A 21,359-nucleotide genomic window follows, 5' to 3' on the forward strand; every position below is an offset into this window, starting at 1 on the left:
CTTCTGGGAACCGTAAATTGGTGTTTTCGATTCTAAATCCTTATTCCCTAGGAATTTCCTGGGAAAATTCCCAGGAAATTCCGACGAAATGCTGAATTCCTAGGAATTTCCTGGGAAAATTCCCAGGAATTTCCCACGAAATGCTGATATCCGTCGGAATTTCCTGGGAATTTTCCCAGGAAATTCCTAGGAATCTATACCCTAAAATCAAATCCCTAAAATCTGATTTTACAAGGTAAAATTCCGAGGAAATTCCGAGGAAACCCTCAAGATCCTCGGAATTTCCTCGGAATTCTGAAAAAAAAAAAAAAAAAAAAAAAAAACTATACTACTCTCCAATCTCTGGTTCATCCTCTGAACCCGAGTCACCATCATCACCACCAGATGAATCTGAATCTGGATCTTGGTGAAACTCTCCAATCTCTGGTTCATCTTCGACGTGAACAACGGCTTCGTCTCCAAAATCGGTGAAATCGATAACAAGATCAACTGCAGCTACATCTCCTGCTGCACTTAAGTTGCCGGATGTGTTTGGTTGGAGTGGGTCTTCCAACTCAGAACTTCCTTGAACTCGGCTTCTCGGGTTGAGTGCTGTAACAGTAACCCATGGATCATCTCTGTTCGTAACCCGGGGGTATTTGATATAACAAACCTGTAACATTTTTAAATTTGTTAATTAAGTATGAATGATGATGAAGCAAATATTGAAAATAATTGATGTCTCCTCTTAGAAGTTGTGAATGCATATCCCCGAGAAGCAAATCTCGGATATGACTTCACAACATACTTTGGGCCCCAAATCATCTCGCGTAGCCAATCATTAATTGTTTCACCTCTGGCCATACCATCAGACACCTATTAATAAAACATATGTTAGTATAAAAATTTGGTAAATAGTATAAAAATTTATTTTCTGCACTCACATAAGTACGCATCCATCCAGCAAATTCTCTCATCTTCAGTGCTTCTAGTTCCTCCTCTGTGGCGTGTCTATATTCGAACCGCTTTTCCGCCATGAAAATCCTGTACATATTATGATAATATAAAAATTTGAACTTGCTAAAATAAATATTAAAAATAATATTTAAATTTTGTACCTCTCGTATTGAAAAACATCTTCGCAGTTGGTGAGCAAATATATTTGCAATTGACTGTGCTCCTCTTCAGTAAGTTGACGGTTCTTTGGTTTTCCGCTGAGTCGTCCAACATCTGTGAAGATGTCTGGAACCGTAACATAATATGTTGCCCTTTCGCCTCTATCATCATGCCGAGCGGGTTTTCTGCTTTTCGTCTGCACTTCTCCTGGAAAGTAGTGCTCCGCAAAGTTTGAAGTTTCTGCTCTGATAAACTGTGCCACTATAGAACCTTCTACCCTACTTAAATTTTTCACCATTTTCTTTAGATGAAACATATACCGCTCATACAGATACATCCATCTATACTGAACAGGACCACCAAGTTCCAATTCTCTTGGCAGGTGAATAACAAGATGCTCCATAACATCAAAAAATGAAGGAGGAAATATCTTCTCAAGGTTGCACTTAATCACGGCTATGTTAGTCTTCAAGTTTTCAATACATTCAGGAGTAACTGATCTCGTGCATAAATCTCGGAAGAAAGCACTTATCCCGGCAACTGCTTCATAAACATTCTTTGGTAATAGTTCCTTGAAGGCGAACGGAAGGAGGCGCTGCATCATTACATGGCAATCGTGACTCTTTAAGCCGGTAAACTTTCCTTCCCTTCTGTCGACACAGTTACCCAAATTAGATGCATAACCGTCTGGAAATTCCACATCCTTTGAAATCCAATCAAAGAACGCATCTTTGGCCGCTGCATCAAGTCGGTATATGGGAAAAGGAGCCCTGCCATTCTCATCAACATGAAGTTCTTCACGAGCACATATATCGACTAAATCCAGTCTTGACTTCAAATTATCCTTGGTTTTACCTTGAACGTTAAGGATCGTGTTCATCAGGTTGTCGAAAAAGTTCTTCTCAATATGCATGACATCTAAATTATGCCTCAGCAGATGATCCTTCCAGTATGGCAGATCCCAGAAAATACTCTTTTTGTGCCAGTTATGTAGATCTCCAATAGCATCTACCGGATAATGCACATGTCCACCCACGTCTGGGGTCCTTTCTGCACCAAAATCTCTTAGTTGTGTCAACATTTCTCTCCCACTGATTTCCGGTGTTGGATCATCAAACACCCTCTTGTTCTTCGTAAATAAATTCCTACTCCTGCGATATGGATGATCTGGTGGTAGGAATCTCCTGTGACAGTCAAACCAACACGTTTTCCTTCCATGTTTTAGTTGGAAAGCATCAGTGTTATCTTGACAATATGGACATGATAGCCTTCCATGTGTTGTCCATCCAGATAACATACCATATGCTGGGAAATCACTTATTGTCCACATAAGTACTGCCCGCATTTGGAAGTTTTCTTTACATGAAACATCGTACGTTTCAGCACCTTGACCCCATAGCTGTTGCAACTCATATATTAGTGGCTGTAGAAATACATCAAGTGATCTCCTAGGATGCTCTGGTCCGGGAACAAGAATGGAGAGAAACAAAAACTCTCGACGCAAGCACAAGTTTGGCGGTAAGTTGTATGGTGTGAGAATGACTGGCCATAGAGAATATTGTCTCCCATGCTTCCCAAATGGGCTGAAACCATCCGTACATAATCCAAGGTAGACATTTCTTCTTTCATACGCAAATTCTGGATAGGTCGATTGAAAATGCTTCCAAGCTTTTGCATCTGAAGGATGTCTAATCTCACCATCCGTTGAATGCTCCGCATGCCATCTCATTGGTTGCGCTGTGCGTTCGGACAGATACAACCTCTGCAACCTTTCCGTCAATGGCAAATACCACATCCTTTTATATGGCACTGGAACTCTTCCACCCGTATCTTTATAACGAGCCTTTCCACAAAATTTGCATGCATCCAGCTGCTCATCCGCCCTCCAATAAATCATGCAGTTATCCCTGCATACATCTATTACCTGGTACGATAAACCAAGACCAGCTACCAGTTTCTGAACCTCGTAGTATGAACCAGGAGCAACATTATCCTCAGGTAGAACACCTTTTACAAAATCAGCAATCGCATCCACACAGTCTTCAGCCAAATTATAATCGGATTTAATGCTCATCAGTCTTGTTGCAGATGATAAAGCTGAATGACCATCTCTGCAACCTTCGTACAAAGGTTGCTTTCCAGCATCCAACATATCATAAAATCTCCTAGCTTGTGTATTGGGTAAATCTTCCCCTCTAAAATGATCATTTACCATCTGCTCAGTACCTACACCATAATCTACGTCCATTCTAATTGGTTCTTCTAACCTAACCGCAGGTTGAGGTTCGCTAGTACTACCATATTCATAATCAGTTTCCCCATGATGATACCAAATTTTGTAACTCCGTGTAAACCCTCGAGTATATAGATGAGTCCAAACATCTAACTGTTTTATAACCTTCCTATTTTTACAAGTAGAACAAGGACATCTTAACATACCTGATTTAGCTTCTTGTTGGTTGAGAGCTTTCCCCATGAATTCCTTTAGACCATTTTCGAACTCTGGCGTAAGCAATCTCGTGTTCGGATCCATATGAGGTCGATCTATCCAAGAGCGATGATAATTATAAGAAGACATGATTTTTTCAATCAGATTCGTGTGTGCAAAATAGAATGAGAGAGGATGAAGATATGTAGTGAATGAAGAGGATGAGGGGTGCTTGCATTTATAGATTAAATCTGCCGATATTTCCCACGACATTCCCAGGAAATTCCGACCAACTAGCCGTTGCCGTCGGAATTTCCTCGGAATAATCAACGGCTCTATTATCCCTCGGAATTTCCTCGGAAATTTCCGAGGGATCTACCAGTCCGTCGGAATTTCCTCGGAAAATTCCGAGGAAATTCCGAGGAAACACGAAAATTGTGTTTCCTCGGAATTTCCTCGGAATTTCGTGGGAATATTCCGACGGACACATAGTCCCTCGGAATTTCCCTCAGAATCCGGCAGTTTTCTAGTAGTGAAAAAATATTAACAGCTACTTCTGGGAGAAAAGAAGTAATAACCAAAGTAAAATGAAGACTCACGAGAGTGTTTTTCGTTGGCCATCACGTGTCTGCGAGACTTTTTTGGTTGCTCAGACCACTTGTAAAATCATTCGACCAATCCTAATTTAGATTCATATTTTCATTATTTATTTTATGAAGTTGTTATTAGAACATAATTATCTTTTTGTTTTCTCCCCATAGCATTTTCCGTTTTTACCTGGTTTTGTTTGATTCAACCTTACCAACCGTGTGCGATATGTTGTTTTGTCTCAATTAGGTAAATAGTTCAGAAGCAAAAATATGATATATAAATATCAGAAGTGCAATCTTATAAGAAAAAAGGAGAAGTATAATACTGTTTGACTCCATTTACGTATCAGATCATATATATATGCTATACTATATATAAAAATAAATTGTTCCTATCTTCTTAAAATTGCATATCCTGTATTCACAATAATAGGTTGCTATATTGTGTTCATCACAACAGCAGTACCTAGTTGGTTGGTAATTGGACCACGACCACGAGTATATAATATTATCCAGGAAACAAAAACAAACGTAGTTTAAGTTCATGGGTCAACGTTTAATTATTGACGAATGTATAAAAAATGTACAAAAAGATTTAAGAAAAGAGAGCAATGATCAATAACAATTCGGAAAGAGAAGTGTGGGCAACATGGCTGGATGTTGAATGACTATTATTTGGTGGAGAGTCGAGAGTCGACACCCGTGACAACCTTCTCTTTTTGTCTCTCAGCTTTAGTCTTACGTTTCATCTTACTTTTTTATTTTTCATGCACATATGTATAAGGTTTTTCTTTGTATACATATAATGTTATGATATTCTTCTTTTTATTTATTTTTTTGTTCATCTTTTCTGACAATGAACTTGTTCGCGTTGCTTTTGTTCCCAAGCCTGTGCAGCAAATATATTACATGCTACCAGAAAATATGTTTTCTTTTTATTTCTAATTCAACCTAATGAGAATTCTCATAAAATTTTATCTGACTATGAATAGAGCAAATAAAGAAGATTTAAAAAAAAAATCGTTTAGTGTATGGTAATAGCCAAGCACCGTGAAAGAGTTTTCTTTTTTTTTTTTTTTTTTTTGCTAAAAGAAAGAGTTTTCTTCTTTTTTCGTCTCTTGTTTTATTTATAGATTTGTTGATTCTTTGAACATTTTAAGTGACCAAACACGAGGTGATAGTGGTGTAACGGTGGCCTTTCGACGGATCTACCGTGTTGCAACTTTTGTTAATCTAGATATGTGAGGACCGAATTTGGTGAGGCGCTTAAATCTACATCCTAGTTTCTTTGGACTACCAACATTTTAGATTTTCGTTGAAATCCTTTATAACTTTTTTTTTTCATCAATCCTTTATAACTTATTTGTCTTTAAGGATGTTACCACATCACACAGCTTTTGTAGTGGATGTGATGTGATATCTTTAAGTTACGATGAAGTTATAATTCTATCATCATCTGTAATTTTAAGTAAGTGATCATTTTTTTTTTTTGAAAAAGATTAAGGTAAGTGATTATGGAGAAAATGATTATGTTTAAAGAAGGAAAAACAGATTCACGTTTATTAAAATAAGGAAAACAAAATATTAATTTAAAAATATATATTTTTACCCCCAAAAAACTTCGAGATATATATATATATATATATATTATCTCTTTTCCGTATAACCTGTTCAACTTGTATTTTTTTAAATCTTTATCTAATTCTTTGTTCACAACAAGAGTCTCTTATCTTTTGTTATCAATTTGGCTGAAAAAGTACTTATCTATAAATACCCCATTCGCTTTCTTTCCCATGAAAACTACAATAACAAACATCACATATGTTACATATAATAAACACACACATATACAAAACACAAATATAAGATGTCTTGTAATAACAGAGCATTATTAATCGGCAACAAAGTCGTAGTTACACTCGTATTTCTCTTATGTTTGGTTCACTCATCACAATCACTTCGGTCACTGTTTGCATGCGACCCGGCAAATGGGTTAACCCGGACACTCCGGTTCTGTCAGGGCAATATACCGGTCCACACGAGGGTTCAAGACTTGATCGGACGGCTCACGTTGCAGGAGAAGATCCGCCTCCTCGTTAACAATGCCGCCGCTGTGCCACGCCTCGGTATTGGAGGCTATGAGTGGTGGTCCGAGGCTCTCCACGGCGTTTCCGATGTTGGTCCTGGAGCTAAGTTTGGTGGTGCCTTTCCTGGTGCCACCAGCTTCCCTCAGGTCATCACCACCGCAGCTTCTTTCAACCAGTCTCTATGGGAAGAGATAGGACGGGTAAGAACAAGTTAGGAATATTATGCTAAGTAAAGAATATACATTTTGAAAAACTGAGGATTCTAATTATTTCGTAGAAGAAGAATTATAATTCTAAATTTTGTGAGTTCTTTACGTGAAAAAAAAATGACACTGACATCAACATCGTAGCGGTCAGTGCACAATTCAGATGATTTTTTTAAAAGAGATTTAACTAAAGACATGAGCCTAGCGAATAAGTCAGACAAGTAGGCTAGAAAAATATAGGCCAATATTTATATTTCATGTATAAAACGGAAATTTGATATTGTAAAGGTTTTATATATTAAATAGTATATTTTTGGGTGAAAAGTACGGACTATATATGTTACAACTGTCAGCGATATTTAGTAATTAATAAGATGCTGGGCGAGCTAGCTAGAACCAGCAAAAAAAATATATATATATAAAAGAATTGGAGAATAATTATTTTATTTCAATAAAAACAAAGGTGTATGGATAAATATATTAAAGACTTGTCATGATTTAAAATAAATAAAAGGTGGTGTCTGATGAGGCAAGAGCTATGTACAATGGAGGCGTGGCCGGTCTGACGTATTGGAGCCCAAATGTGAATATACTGAGAGACCCACGGTGGGGCCGTAGCCAGGAAACTCCCGGAGAAGATCCTCTTGTGGCCGGAAAATACGCCGCCAGCTACGTCCGGGGACTTCAGGGCGACGGCGCCGGTAACCGCCTCAAAGTCGCCGCATGTTGCAAGCATTACACTGCTTATGATCTTGATAACTGGAATGGCGTCGACCGTTTCCATTTCAACGCAAAGGTAAATCTTATACACATTTGTATATATGTATTATGTACATCTAATTATATACATGGGTTTTCTTGTTTAAGTTTTGACTGCATGTTTAATTTCAATTTTTAGAATTGATAAGAATTTAGGAATAAGTGCTTGATGCTTCTTCCTTTTTTGGTTGGTCAAAGAATGCCAAACTTCTTCAAATTAGTATTTAGACATCATATATCTCTTTTTTTTTTCTTTTTGAAACACAGACATTAGAGCATCTCCAATGTAATATTCTATTTTTTTCTCCAAACTGGAGTAACAGTGAAAATTGAGTAAAAATACTTCAATCCTACTCCATTTATGGAGTGATGAACAAACAAAAATTAGATTACTCCATTTATGGAGTAAACACTATTATGGAGTGAGATATAGAGTTGAGTTGGAGCAATCCTTACTTCATATTTTTTTTTACTCCATTTTGGAGAAAAAAATGGAGTAAGGTTCGAGATGTCCTTAGAGCATTCTTATTGGAGTCCTTCCATAAAGTCCCCAATCTTCTTTTTTTTTTTTAATCATGAAACTCTCTCCTTTCTATTATATATGCGTATCAAAGCCAGACACAAATAAAACACTTGCTTAACATTATATACCAACTAAGCCAATAGGCAGCGTGACTTGAGCGATGTGGCATATGCAGTCTTATGTTATAGTGGAGGAGAATCTTAGGACATTATTCTCATATGACACATAACCCATAATCCTTATTCTCTTACAACCTAAATAATTCTCTATGACCCAATAACATGTAATTTATATTTATAACCTTAATGAAATAAATAAAAAGTAAAATTAAAACAAAAAACTACAAAAAAATAATTAAAAAGAAAACTACTTTCGCCGTCGGTATCTTCACGGCTCGCCTCAGACCCGGCGGACGGGCGGAGCTGGTCATCTACGTTCTCCGTCTACCGACCTCAAGTACCCTAACCATGAATCAACGTCTATTTACGTCTGTACTGTTCAGCTCCGCTGCCGCGTTCAACCTTCACATCATCGCCTTGCTTCATCGTCTCTGCCTTCCTCTAACGACGCCGTTCATCTATGTCTCATCTGAACCAAAACCACCGAACCAAAGCCAACTCAATTCGTCGTCAACACTTCACCGTCGTAGCCATCGGATCTCGTAATTGCAGAGAGCTCAGCCACGAGCAGCAATGGTGGGTTTTGGAGTATTTGCACATATTATCCTTACCATTTCAGTTAATTACGTTTTGACCCCAAACCTTTCGGAATAGGGAAAAATCCCTCAAATCAGCCCCAGATCTTTCAATCTTGTATTCAAGACCTCCTACTATTAATTACAGAGTGATCCCTTGTCTTTAGTTAACATTGTTTTTGACCATAGACTTCAATAATGTGAAATTCAACCTTTGATTTTCGCCCCAAACTTCTTAATAGTGAAATCAAGCCCCTAATGCACACAAATAAACATATATATATATATGCAATCTAAACACCTAACTGCAACTCAAAACACTAATATGATTAAGAAAAATATAGTAAAAATCATTAAATTCTAAATATCATATATTTTATACTTTAACAATTTGTTTATTTGTTTGTTCACCATATTTTTGGAAAATATACACCAAATGTATTTTTAAATAATGATTTAATAATATGTGATACCAGTTATGTTAACATATATAAGTAGTACAATTGAGGTATATTTACTTCTTATGTGGTGCAACTAAATTTTTCAATTTAGCTATCATATTGTAATATTAGTACAACTAGTATAACTCTTTTATATATACCAAATATAAAATACTGATACAACTAGTACAACTTCTTCAATTAAAATTTCTAAAAATTTCATTTGGATTTTCACATGAAAATAACTGCAGAATAGACAAGTTAAAAAGTCCTTAGAATGATCCATGCCAATTATTTGAAGTTTAACCAAAAATTTCCATAATTATTACACAATCACATAAGTTTCCATGATCTACCTTATATATTTAAGGTTTGTTTATTTGTTTATTCACTAAATTTTTGGAAAATATATACCAAATATATCTTAACAAAATTAATGATTTCATAGTATGTGATTTTAGGTATATAAATATATAAAAGTAGTACAACTAAGGTCTATTTATTTACTATGTGGTACTACTACATATTTCAAAATTTCTACCAAAATACAACTGTGTACAAACTTGTACAACCCAAAACTCGGTACAACTATGTATACGATTGTACAACTAATATACTGGTACAACTAAATGATAATAGGTTTATCATGTTTCAGTCGTTTATCATGTTTTAAAACTTGCTTATGTGTTTTATATGCTATTTATGTGCTTTTAAACTTTGTAATGGACAAACTTCGTAATATGTTGTTTCTGTCAATTATTACTAGTACAACTGATAAAATTTTATATAACATACATTCATATTTCTGTGTTATAATACTTGTACAACTAGCATAACTATATATTGAAATACTAGTAAAACTACTTTATAGATAGCAGACATGAAATACTTATACAACTGGTACAACTTCTTCCATTAATAAAATTTAAAATTTCATCTGGATTTCCATATGAAACTAAACTCAGACTAGACAAGTTGGGAGGTCTTTAAAATGGTCTATACTAACTATTTGAAGTTTTAATTTTTTTTTTGCAATTATTACACAATCACATAAGTTTCCATGATCTACCTTATACTTTAAAGGTTCGTTTACTTGTTTGTTCACTATATTTTTTAAAAACATACATCAGATATATTTTAGCAAAATTAATGATGTCATCATATGTGATTCTATGTATGTAAATATATACAAGTAGTACAACTGAGGTATATTTCTTTACTATTTGGTACAACTACAAATTTCAAATTATGGACTAAAATACAACTATGTACAAACTTGTACAACCCAAAACTCGGTACAACTATGTATACGATTGTACAACTAAAATACTTGTACAACTACATGTTAATAAGTTTACTACATTTTAGTTGTTTACCACGTTTTAAATGTGCAACACTTTTTAAACATATATACCCTCTTTTGTTTAGTTGTACCAATTGTACTGTCAGAGTTATTTTGTCATATTTAACCTGGTTGTATTAGTATTAAAAACATGTCAAGTTCAAACAAGAACAACACTATAACAAACACAAGTTAACTACTAAATCAGAAATACATATATTGATTTTCAACAAAAGGAGACTTCTTCAAATGAGAAGGCTTTGTCAAACTCTTCGGCCTCGAGCCTCAGCATCCTCCAGTGAATTGACTTCATCAAATGAGAAAGCTTTGTCAAAAATTGAGAAAAAAACAAATGGTGTGGGTTATTGGTTCTACTATTTTAGTGGATTTACAAAAAATTTTTGGATTTAAAAATCTTTAACTTGTATTCAAACACAATATCCAAACAAAGATTCGTATTTCAACTGGTGTTTTGATGTCTTGATCAATCTAATTTGTGAAAAAAATAAAATATTTTTTTATTAAATTATTTCAAAAGGTATTTTTGTACATAATATTCTATCTAAAATTTTATAACTTGTGCAGTTTGTTTCGATAATTTTATAACTTGTGTAGATTTTTTTTTAAAAAAAAGGAAATTGCACTAATCATACATTAATCCGCGCGGATATCTGGTTTGACTTGTGTTCAGCGTAAACTCATAAACCGCCGATTTTATAAAAAAGTTTTATGTATATTTTTAATGTTTTATAATTTACATATATAGTAGAATATATTATTTTCTAATATAGATATTTGATAATATTTTTCATTTGTACATAATATTATATTAAAAGTTTTATAATTTGATGAAATTTGATGTAATTTTAATATTCATATATTAACATGTTGGTTATGTTAATTTAGTTTAAAATGAAACAACATAATAAAAATATTATTTTTTGGATTAGTTTCTGTGAATTATTATTAATTTTATGATATTTTGTTTTCTTGAAAATTGAAGCCTCGAAATTTTATATACATTTTAAACTAAATAATGTAATATTATATCTAAATTTTTTTTATATAATACATACTATATATTCAGTTTGTGTTTTATTTTCACCAAAAAATAATTTTTTGTTTGGTCAATATATGAATATTGATTTGTTTAGATAAGTTTTGAAATTGTAATTAATTAATTTAAAATAATTTTAAATGCAGTGGCAGAATATGTAAATAAGAAAATACAAAAGGAAATAATTAATTTAGTGTAAAAACAATGGTTAAATGTGCAAATAAAAAGAAGTATTTAATCTGCTATCGAGGTTTCCAAACATTTTTCATTTAATCGACTATCCAAGTTTCCAAACAGTACCAAATGTACTTCAATTTTAATAATATAGATTTATGTATTTGAAAATCAAATTAGATTACTACCCAATGTTAAAACAACACAACTCAACTGCTATCACAACTAAATTAGTAATACTACTATCGTATTTAAACCAGTTGTACCACTTAAATTATTATTTACGTATTACAAACGCCAAACATGAATGCTTATGCATCATATTCGAACGCCAGTTGTACCATCTTCGGCTTCGGAAGAAAAAATATGAAGATGCATTTTCTCGGAAATAGTACAACTAGTATAACTAGCACAACTTGTAAACAAAGCATTATTCATATCAAATATTTTTGAAACTAAGTATTCATGTATTTTGACACATGCAAGCAGGAAAGGTTAGATCAATATGTCTCATTGGTTCTACATCATCCACTTTTCTAACATCATTCTTATGCTGAAGTAAAAACAAAATATTATCATATTATTGTACTAGGTATAAAGGTTTTAGTTGTACCAGTTATACGAGTTATACTCAATGTATTAGTATTAATTATATTTGTTTCAGTTGTACTGGTTATATAATTGAGTTGCATTAGTTGTACTAGTTAGAGTTGTACTAATTGTACTAGTTCGAGTTGTACAAGTTGTACTAGTTCGAGTTGTACAAGTTGTACTAGTTGGAGTCATACTAGTTGTACTAGTAATACTCTGTATTTTTCTTTGTCATGAAGATCATACGAAAAAGATAAAATTTGAGTTTAGATAAGACATAATTGGTTAAATAGGAGTATGGGTTAACCGGATTTGGATAAGATAAAGAAAATAAGTAAATATTTGAAGAAATTTTTTGATTTTATTTAAAGGAGAAAGAAACATCTATGGAGGAAGAGAAAAGGAAGAAGAAGAAGAAAAAAAATAGGGTTAATAATTGATTCAGGTCGGGTTACTAGTCGGGCATGGGTCGGACTATGGGTTGGCCCGGTTGGGTTTGAATGAGTGGTATGGATCCGTAAATATGTTGAAGTCCTTAGATTTTTTGGTTATTTTAGATATTTTTTGAATTAAATTTAAATGAAAAATAAATACTAAAAAGGAAGGGGTCATGATAGAATTTTTTATATTCAAGTGTGTCATGAGAGAATTTGATTCAGAATCTTATCCTTATTGGTCATGTGGACCTAGGACAAACCTACTTGTCTTTTATCTTGTTCTTCCAAATTAATATATACTTGAAATAATATCATACCAAAATAAAAAAAAAGTCGTTTCTCTAACTAAAAAACTCAAAACATAATAATCTAAAAGAAAACTCATAAATGATGTGTACAACTTGAGGTATATTATATGCTTTTGTTAATACAGATAGAGATAGCTAATAGGTAAGTTATTAGGTTTAGTTATTAAATAAGTTTATGATGATATAGGTCACCCAACAAGATTTAGAGGACACATACAATGTACCATTCAGAGCTTGTGTTTACGAGGGAAATGTTGCCAGTATTATGTGTTCGTACAATCAAGTCAATGGAAAGCCAACTTGTGCTGATGAAAATCTCCTAAAGAACACTATTCGTGGTCAGTGGCAACTCAATGGGTAAGATCAATAGTCAATGGTTCGTATTCATTTGACCATTTATCAAACATCATTTTAATATCAATGCATACAGGTACATTGTATCAGATTGTGACTCTGTCGATGTTTTCTTCAATCAACAACACTACACGGCAACTCCGGAAGAAGCTGCTGCTGCCTCGATTAAAGCTGGTAAGTTGTTTTTCCACCGTTGATGTTTAATTCAGTCCACAAGGCAAGGTTGGGTCTGAATAGAAACCCATGAAACATGTGTTTCAGGGCCGGTAACAATATATATTTTTGGGGCCAAATTTAACAGATATGTCATGTAGCTCTATCTGTAACAGATGCTGATATTTCACTAACCCGACCAGACTTCTTCACCAGAAACATCGTGTCGTTTTGTAGGTTTGGATTTGGACTGTGGGCCGTTTCTGGCAGTCTTCACTGAAGGAGCTGTGAAGAAAGGATTATTGACAGAAAACGATGTTAATTTAGCACTTGTGAATACTATAACGGTTCAAATGAGGCTTGGTATGTTTGATGGTAATCTTGGGCCTTATGCTAATCTTGGGCCTAGAGATGTTTGTACTCCAATCCATCAACATTTAGCTCTTGAAGCAGCCCATCAAGGAATTGTTCTTCTCAAAAACGATGACCGCTCTCTTCCGCTCTCTTCTAGGCGCCACCGTACCGTCGCCGTGATCGGACCTAACTCTGATGTCACTGAGACCATGATCGGAAACTATGCAGGTTGATTAGATACTACATTTTAAAGCTATATTATTATCAGTTGCACAATATTAAATTTTAGTTATTAAATTTTTTTTGTTAGGGAAAGCTTGCGCCTATACAACGCCTTTACAAGGAATCTCAAGATACGTGAGGACACTTCATCAAGCTGGTTGTTCTGGCGTGGCTTGTGCAGGAAACCAAGGGTTTGGTGCAGCAGAGATGGCGGCACGTGAAGCTGATGCAACGGTTCTTGTGATGGGATTAGACCAGTCTATAGAGGCAGAGACAAGAGATAGAACCGGACTACTCTTACCAGGTTACCAACAAGACCTTGTGACCCGTGTGGCTCAAGCCTCTAGAGGTCCAGTCATTCTAGTCCTAATGAGTGGTGGACCCATCGATGTATCTTTTGCTAAGAACAATCCACGTGTCACTGCTATTATATGGGTTGGGTATCCGGGTCAAGCTGGTGGAGCTGCCATCGCTGATATCATCTTTGGTGCTACTAATCCTGGTACGTCCCTGATTTAGTTACATTTTTTTATTTTTATAAACCAAAGTAAAAATTGTTTTTGGTTTTGCTTAGTCACATATCCAATATAAAAATCATAATTTTTTGCATAAAAAAATCATAATTATATATTAAATAGTGTTTAACTTTTTATGTTATCTTATGATAGGAGGAAAACTACCAATGACATGGTATCAACAAGACTACGTGGCGAAAGTGCCAATGACGATAATGGCCATGAGAGCATCTGGAGATTACCCAGGAAGGACCTACAGATTCTATAAAGGTCCAGTGGTATTTCCATTTGGGTTCGGTTTAAGTTACACTACCTTCTTTCACAGTTTATCTCAAAGCCTACCATCCCAACTATTGGTTTCACCCTACAAACTCAACTCTGCCATTTTCAACTCCTCATCTAACTCCATCAAAGTGTCTCATGCCAACTGTGAAACATTTTCAAAAATGCCTATCCATGTTGAAGTATCAAACACTGGTGAAGTGGACGGAACACACACAGTTTTGGTCTTTGCTGAGCCGCCAAGGAACAGGATAAAAGGACTGGATGTGAACAAACAATTGATAGCGTTTGAGAAAGTACATATCACGGCAGGTGCAAAACGGACTGTTCAAGTAGATGTTGATGCTTGCAAGCATCTTGGTGTAGTGGATGAGTATGGTAAGAGGAGAATCCCAATGGGTAAACATACTTTGCATATCGGTGACCTTAAACATACCATTTTGGTCCAACCACAACTTTGACAGAGGCATATAAAAGAAAGCAGCAAATAAGAAGCTCTTAACAAAGTCAGCGTCTTTGTCTCTTTTTTCGGGTCAAAAGTGAGTGTGTCTCCCTCTTATTTATATAATAGACAGCTGAAATTACTAGAGAAAATTTTCAATCTATATAGAAGCACCAAAGGTCGCTTCTCGAATTTGTGTTTTTTCTTGAATTTTAATTTCGTGCCAATTGCCAAAGATATTGGAACTTATTATGGCTCCCAAGATATAAAAGGAGCAAGTTTAAGAAGTTGAAAACTAAAGAAAAATGAAATGAATGTCAAATCTGATGCATACCGTATTTATATTTCTCACTATCTTTTCTCTGGTTGTTTTATGCATGGAGTTATGTAATCTTTCTTCAGAAACAGAGGAAAAGAAAGAAACAGAGGAGACGTTTCAATGGCGGATCTGAAGAACCTCTTCCTCATCACGAAACACCATATTTTTCTAGCTTCACTCTTTCTCCTCTCCTCTTCCCTTCTTCCAGTTTTATCTCCCTCACTAATCGTCTCGAGCTTCACCTCTCGTCTTCTCACAGCCGCTAACTTCTTCTCTTCACCTTCTCCCACTTAGGCTGCTTCAGACACAGCCACGCTATACTCTGTTTCCCCGAGAAGAATCCGAGTCAAGAACGAGTCCAAGAAGATAGACCACGCCACCAGAGAACTGACTTCTTGCGACATATTCGACGGAAGCTGGGTCTCCGACGATACCGAGCCGGTTTACTCTCCCGGTTACTGTCCTCTCGTTGAAGATAAGTTCAACTGCTTCAAGACAAGAACAGAGTTTCTAGGGTTTCTTGGAGACAAAGTAATCTACATAACGAAGGGTTCTACGGTTTCAGATTCAAAGTAAGTAAACCTTAGCTCCCTGTTATTGGTTTGACTTAGTTGATAAAGTTTATGATTTTTTTTTTGGTGAAGGACTTTGAATGCTCTGTAGATTTCATCAGATCACCGTTCCTCGTTCAAGAATCAGAGGTTTTAGATGGATACGGGAAGAGAAAAGAGACGTTGAGGCTTGACGTGATCCAAGGATCGATCAAGAAGATATACAAAAACGCAGATATTACTGTGTTCAACACTGGTCACTGGTGGACTCACCAGAAAACATATGAAGGGTATATGAACACAAGTCTAACTTTCTAGTTTCTTCTGTTTCTGTTCTTCTGATTCATATTTTGAATTTACAGGAAAGATTATTTCAAGGAGGGAAACCGAGTTTACGAGAAGTTAGAAGTCAAAGACGCTTACACGAAAGCTCTTCATACATGGGCTGATTGGGTTGATTCCAATATCAACAGTACCAGAACCAGAGTCCTCTTTGTTGGTTATTCCTCTTCACAATTCAGGTATCATTAGGTTTCTTGGTTACCAAGCAATCTCTGACTAGGGTTTGACTGCAGAAAAAGGGGATGAAACATGGTTTAGTGTTTATGGTTTTATTATTGTGTGGAAGAGTTTTATTTTAGCTCAAGCAACCTTGCTTTTATTTAGGGTTTAGTGTGGTGAAGAGTTTTATTTTAGCTCAAGCAATCTTGCTTTTAAACTGTAGAAAAGATGCGTGGAACGCAGGAGGGCAATGCGATGGAGAAACAAGACCGATAGAGAACAAGACGTACACAGGAGGGTATCCATGGATGATGAAAGTGGTGGAATCAGTGATCTCGGATATGAAAACGCCTGTGTTTTACATGAATATAACGAAAATGACTTGGTATCGAACCGATGGTCACCCTTCGGTGTACAGACAGCCTGTGGAGGTACGAGGAAGTTCTCCTGCAACTGGAATGTTCCAAGATTGTAGCCATTGGTGTCTACCTGGAATCCCAGACTCGTGGAACCAGCTTCTTTATGCTAGTTTCGCGTGGTTCCTTGTCTTACAAGTCAGTTGGTACTCTCTTCTGAAATGGTGGTTGGTTTTACTTTCTCTCTTTGATCAGCCACTCGTTTTTGATCTTTGCAAGTTTTTTTTTTTCGAAAAAAAACACTGAGAAGAAAGTGTATGCATTGTCTCTTAACTCAAGTATTAGTTAGATTAGTATGAATGTAGTTCAACTCCACAAACAAAAATAGCGACAGAAATAAATGGTTCTAGGTTTTTGTTTTGTGTGTGTGTGTGTGTGTAAAAGAATATGCCCTATTTCTTTCGGACGCATATTCGTTTGTATTAGTTTTGAGCACATATTGTAGATTTGAGCTAACGTACAATTGATTGGCAATGAGTTAAAGTTCCAGCTTGTGCCATACCTGCATCTACTACACATGATCGTGATGGGCTTCGTGCCCATTCTGATTATACCAACATTTTCTCTCTTTTTCATCGGTAAATCGTGTGAATGGTATTGTCTTAACTAATCGTGTTAATAGTTTTGTTAGGAAATATCCTAGTTTGTTTTTTCACTCTCTTCTAGCTTATACACGTATTTATTCATATTAAACGGTCCACGATGTATAACATTGAAGAATCGAAGTTTGTTGAATACATATTTTTTCCCTTTCCACTTTTTCAAAAGAAGTTGACAAAACAAATTTCTTAATTTTTTTTTTCCTTTTGGACTTTCTCATTTGTGATTTTTTCAGGAGGATTTATCAAAACTTTCTTTCTGTCTGCAATTGTTTGTGTACGTATTTACCTTTTTACTAATTTGTATTTATTTATAAAAATGTAAACCAAATGAATCCATACTTTATGAATTTGAATGTTAACAAATCCGCATAAATGTTAGTTTTGAGGGATATACAATTAATGAAACAAATAGGTCAATAGGTCAAAAAAAAAATCAATAGGTCAAGTTGGCCTTTATGTGTAAAGGTGTCTTATAGAATTCTGATCTCATCAACTGTATATCCTGAAGAACTTTTGTTCATGGTTGATCTTCGAGGGTATTCATTCCTTTCCCTACCGCCCTATAGTCTGTCGGTTCTCATATCTGCTTTTACGGCCTGTGGTTTTCACCTTGTTGGACGCTGATGCATTGTTTTAGGACAAAAAATGTACTGCTCGCTATAGGTACGGAGTTCAAGTGTATATGATATAGACTAGTCATATCCTTTGTTCGTCACTAAAAACATTATTAAGACAAAAAATGTACTGCTCGCTATAGGTACGGAGAGTGTATATGATATAGTAAGATGCAGGACATGCCGATGAACGAAATAGGTAGGGTTATTGATTGCTCAAGTGCTCATATGCAAAACGAAGAGTATTTATGTCAAAAGGTCAGATTTAAGTAAGTTGGTGAGAGAATCGCAGGATCCTTATTGATCGATCGCAAGATCCTTATGGACCTGCATGGCCTTTATAACAACTTACCTCTTTATACATTTTATTTATATCAACGGACCCTTACCCGTGGAGTATAACAATTTCAATCAATTTAGTTCAAAATAAAAAGAACTTTAACAATATGTATGGTGAGTTTTTGTTAATTATATGCGCAGTGGCAGAGGCAGCATTTTCTTTTACTATGGTCAATTTGACATTAACTGGATTTTACAGGAGTCAAATAAGTTAAATGTTCAAAATTCATTGTATTTTAAATGAAATATACAAGTATTTTTTTTCCATAGAAGAATCCATGTGCGTCATGTGACCCCCCCTGGTTACAAGATACCTCGGCTACTGTATATACATATACTAATACCATGATAATCTGTTTCGGAAAAGTATATAAAAAAGTCACCATAAAAAGACGAAAAATGTTTCTAAAAAGTAGAGGATTCTTTTCAAGTAGTTCAGTTGTTATACCTCTTTTAGAAATAATTTATACTAGATTTTGATCCGTGCTTTCAAAGCACGGATTTATTTATCTTTTTAAAATTGACAAATATTTAGTAAATGTCATATTTTCATATATTTGTTTTGTTTATAAAAGACTTAAACTTTTTAATCTTTTTTTATCGTGTTTCATTTTAAATGAGTATATGTCTGAGCACAATATCCGGACCTGACGAACCAACCCGAAACCGACACGAAAATTAGGATCCCGAACCGATCAGACCCATGGTAAATATCTGAATGAGTTCTAAATTGCTATATCAAACCGTTCCCAAACCTGATCCGAACCGAGAACTGAATGAGTACCCGAAGATATAATGTGAATATATATCTAAAAATATATGTTATAATTATATTTATATATTTTAATATTTTAAATTAATATTATAAGTTAACTATAGTAGTTATTTTCGGTACTTTTGAGTATTTTTGGATAAAATATGATAGTTTGGATAAAAGTTTACCCAAAAAACTATAAAGAATGGATATTTTTGGTTACTTTTCGTTACTTTTGAGTAATTTGGATACAAAAATTTGAACCGAATCAGATACTTAGGTTACTTTGAGTACAAATAACCGAACCCGTTTTAGATACTTTGGTTATTTGGTTATTTTTCAGGTTTTATGCATGAGAACCGAACCCACCCGGACTCCGAAAGATCCGACTCGAACCCGACCCGAAATTTTATAAGACCCGAATGAGGTTTAATTTCAAAATCCTAAAAACCCGATAGCCGAAAGAACCGCTCCGTACCCGAATGAGTACTTGAACGTCTACGTCTAATGAATATTTATGTTTAGAAAATTAAACTTTATTTTTAATGAATTAAGTTGGTATAACTATGATAAGTTAATTTTATTATATGGTTAATTTTTTTAATAAAAAAATATATACTTTTAATAAAGATTTATATTTTTCAATGAAAAACTCAAATTTTTTTATGAATGCTTAAATTATATTAAAAAGAAAAAAATAATTAAGTAATTAATTTTTGTTCACTAAACAAAATATTAAGAATGATTGAAAAAAATTATTTGAACTTGGAGAAAAATAAAAGAATTGGATCTAATTTCTTAATCGGCTCAAATAGCTCAAGAGAGATCTGATGTGGACAGTGGGCTGGATCCAAAAAATGATCCAATATAAATGTGCTATTAATATTACTTGATTGCCCTTGATGAAATATGCAATGTTAGTAAACAAAAGGGTATTTTTAGTAAAAAACTCAATAAGATCATGCTTTAATAGTATAGATGTGAATTTAATATTTTATTGTTACAGATTATCACAATTTTATACATAAAGATCTTTTTTTGTAATGCTCTTTTACCTACCGATGAAAAGAATTTATCTGTGAATTTCATCTTTCACTGAAAATTATTTTCCGAGGTCCGGAATATCTCTAAATTAATTAAGAATGCATATAATCTAGCACAACGGTAAATATGTACACACCAATTATATTTTAATGAGCTGAAAATCGGTGAACATTTAATAGATTGTTCGTGAGAGAGAAAGGACAAAAAGAATTTAGAACAGTGCCTTAAATGGCAAAGCTTTTGCTCGTTGTTCCTAAAGAGACTCGTGATGTCTACGTGACCGGCACGTATTATATTATATTGTCATCTTTTTGCCATTCATTTTCTACATTCAATATTCTCTGCATTTCAAAAAAAAAACAGGTGTAAAAAAATATTTCAAAAGAGATGCTTTTAGATTTTCAATCTATTTTTATGAAATAATAATATACTATATATCTAAAAAATAATAATTGTAGTCACTGAATTTTATTGGGTGAAAATTGAATTTTGAATTAATATATGGTTTAGAATTTTGCAGATATTTTGTTATAAGTTTACAGTTTATATTATAATATATATAGAATATATGAATCTATATATTCATTCATCTCATGGTCCATACATATATGTATATACAATCTTTCACAGGAACATTTATTTCTACTTTATGTATATTTTAATATGATTGAACAAGTGGATGGTCTCACGCATGACCGAAAGTATGATTTAATTTAATTTTATGGTCATTGTATTTCAATGTTTGTTTTAATTTACTGACATTTTTCAATAGGTTCTTTTTTGGTAAAATGTTAAATATTTTTTTTCAATAGTTAACCCTTATATACACATTCTATTCACCTAATGGTCTTTTATACCTTCTTTCACACCTTTATCGTTTGTTTCCAAGTAGGTAAGCTGAGCTACTAAGAAAAAACTAATGGAAGAAAAAAAAGATCGTAAGACGCACGATTAGTAGTACATTGGACCAAAAGCTCATGAAAGTCGTTGGAATCCACTTACCGTCTGGACTCCGAATGGTACCGGAATTAACCGATCCATATATGACTATTATTCAACAATTAAACCAACAACAATTATATATGGCCTACCCCAAATCAATACATGCCCATTTGTGAATATGGTCCAAGATCTTCCACATAAACTTCTTGATATTAACATAGCCA

At 34.3% G+C, this 21,359-nt stretch overlaps 2 protein-coding genes and 1 pseudogene across 2 annotated transcripts; 2 read left to right on the top strand and 1 right to left on the bottom strand.

The window, feature by feature from the left end:
• Window positions 1-328: 328 nt before the first annotated feature.
• On the bottom strand, window positions 329-3,628 carry LOC130500231 (uncharacterized). The gene is made up of 5 exons (XM_056994993.1): window positions 3,535-3,628; window positions 1,098-2,553; window positions 924-1,023; window positions 700-855; window positions 329-652 (listed from the first exon to the last, which is right to left on the bottom strand). The coding sequence occupies exons 1-5, from the start codon at window positions 3,626-3,628 to the stop codon at window positions 329-331; spliced, it is 2,130 nt and encodes a 709-aa protein (XP_056850973.1).
• Window positions 3,629-5,899: 2,271 nt separating this feature from the next.
• LOC108827079 (beta-D-xylosidase 1-like) lies at window positions 5,900-15,381 on the top strand. Its single transcript, XM_056994004.1, has 7 exons — window positions 5,900-6,400; window positions 6,921-7,202; window positions 12,919-13,088; window positions 13,162-13,259; window positions 13,476-13,820; window positions 13,903-14,316; window positions 14,483-15,381. The coding sequence occupies exons 1-7, from the start codon at window positions 5,981-5,983 to the stop codon at window positions 15,070-15,072; spliced, it is 2,319 nt and encodes a 772-aa protein (XP_056849984.1). The 5' UTR covers window positions 5,900-5,980; the 3' UTR covers window positions 15,073-15,381.
• A 73-nt stretch (window positions 15,382-15,454) lies between these two features.
• Window positions 15,455-17,206, top strand: LOC108825224 (protein trichome birefringence-like 4; annotated as a pseudogene).
• The last annotated feature ends 4,153 nt before the right edge of the window (window positions 17,207-21,359 follow it).

Source organism: Raphanus sativus, chromosome 9, assembly GCF_000801105.2.
Source record: "Raphanus sativus cultivar WK10039 chromosome 9, ASM80110v3, whole genome shotgun sequence".
In the NCBI taxonomy this organism is placed as follows: Eukaryota; Viridiplantae; Streptophyta; class Magnoliopsida; order Brassicales; family Brassicaceae; genus Raphanus; species Raphanus sativus.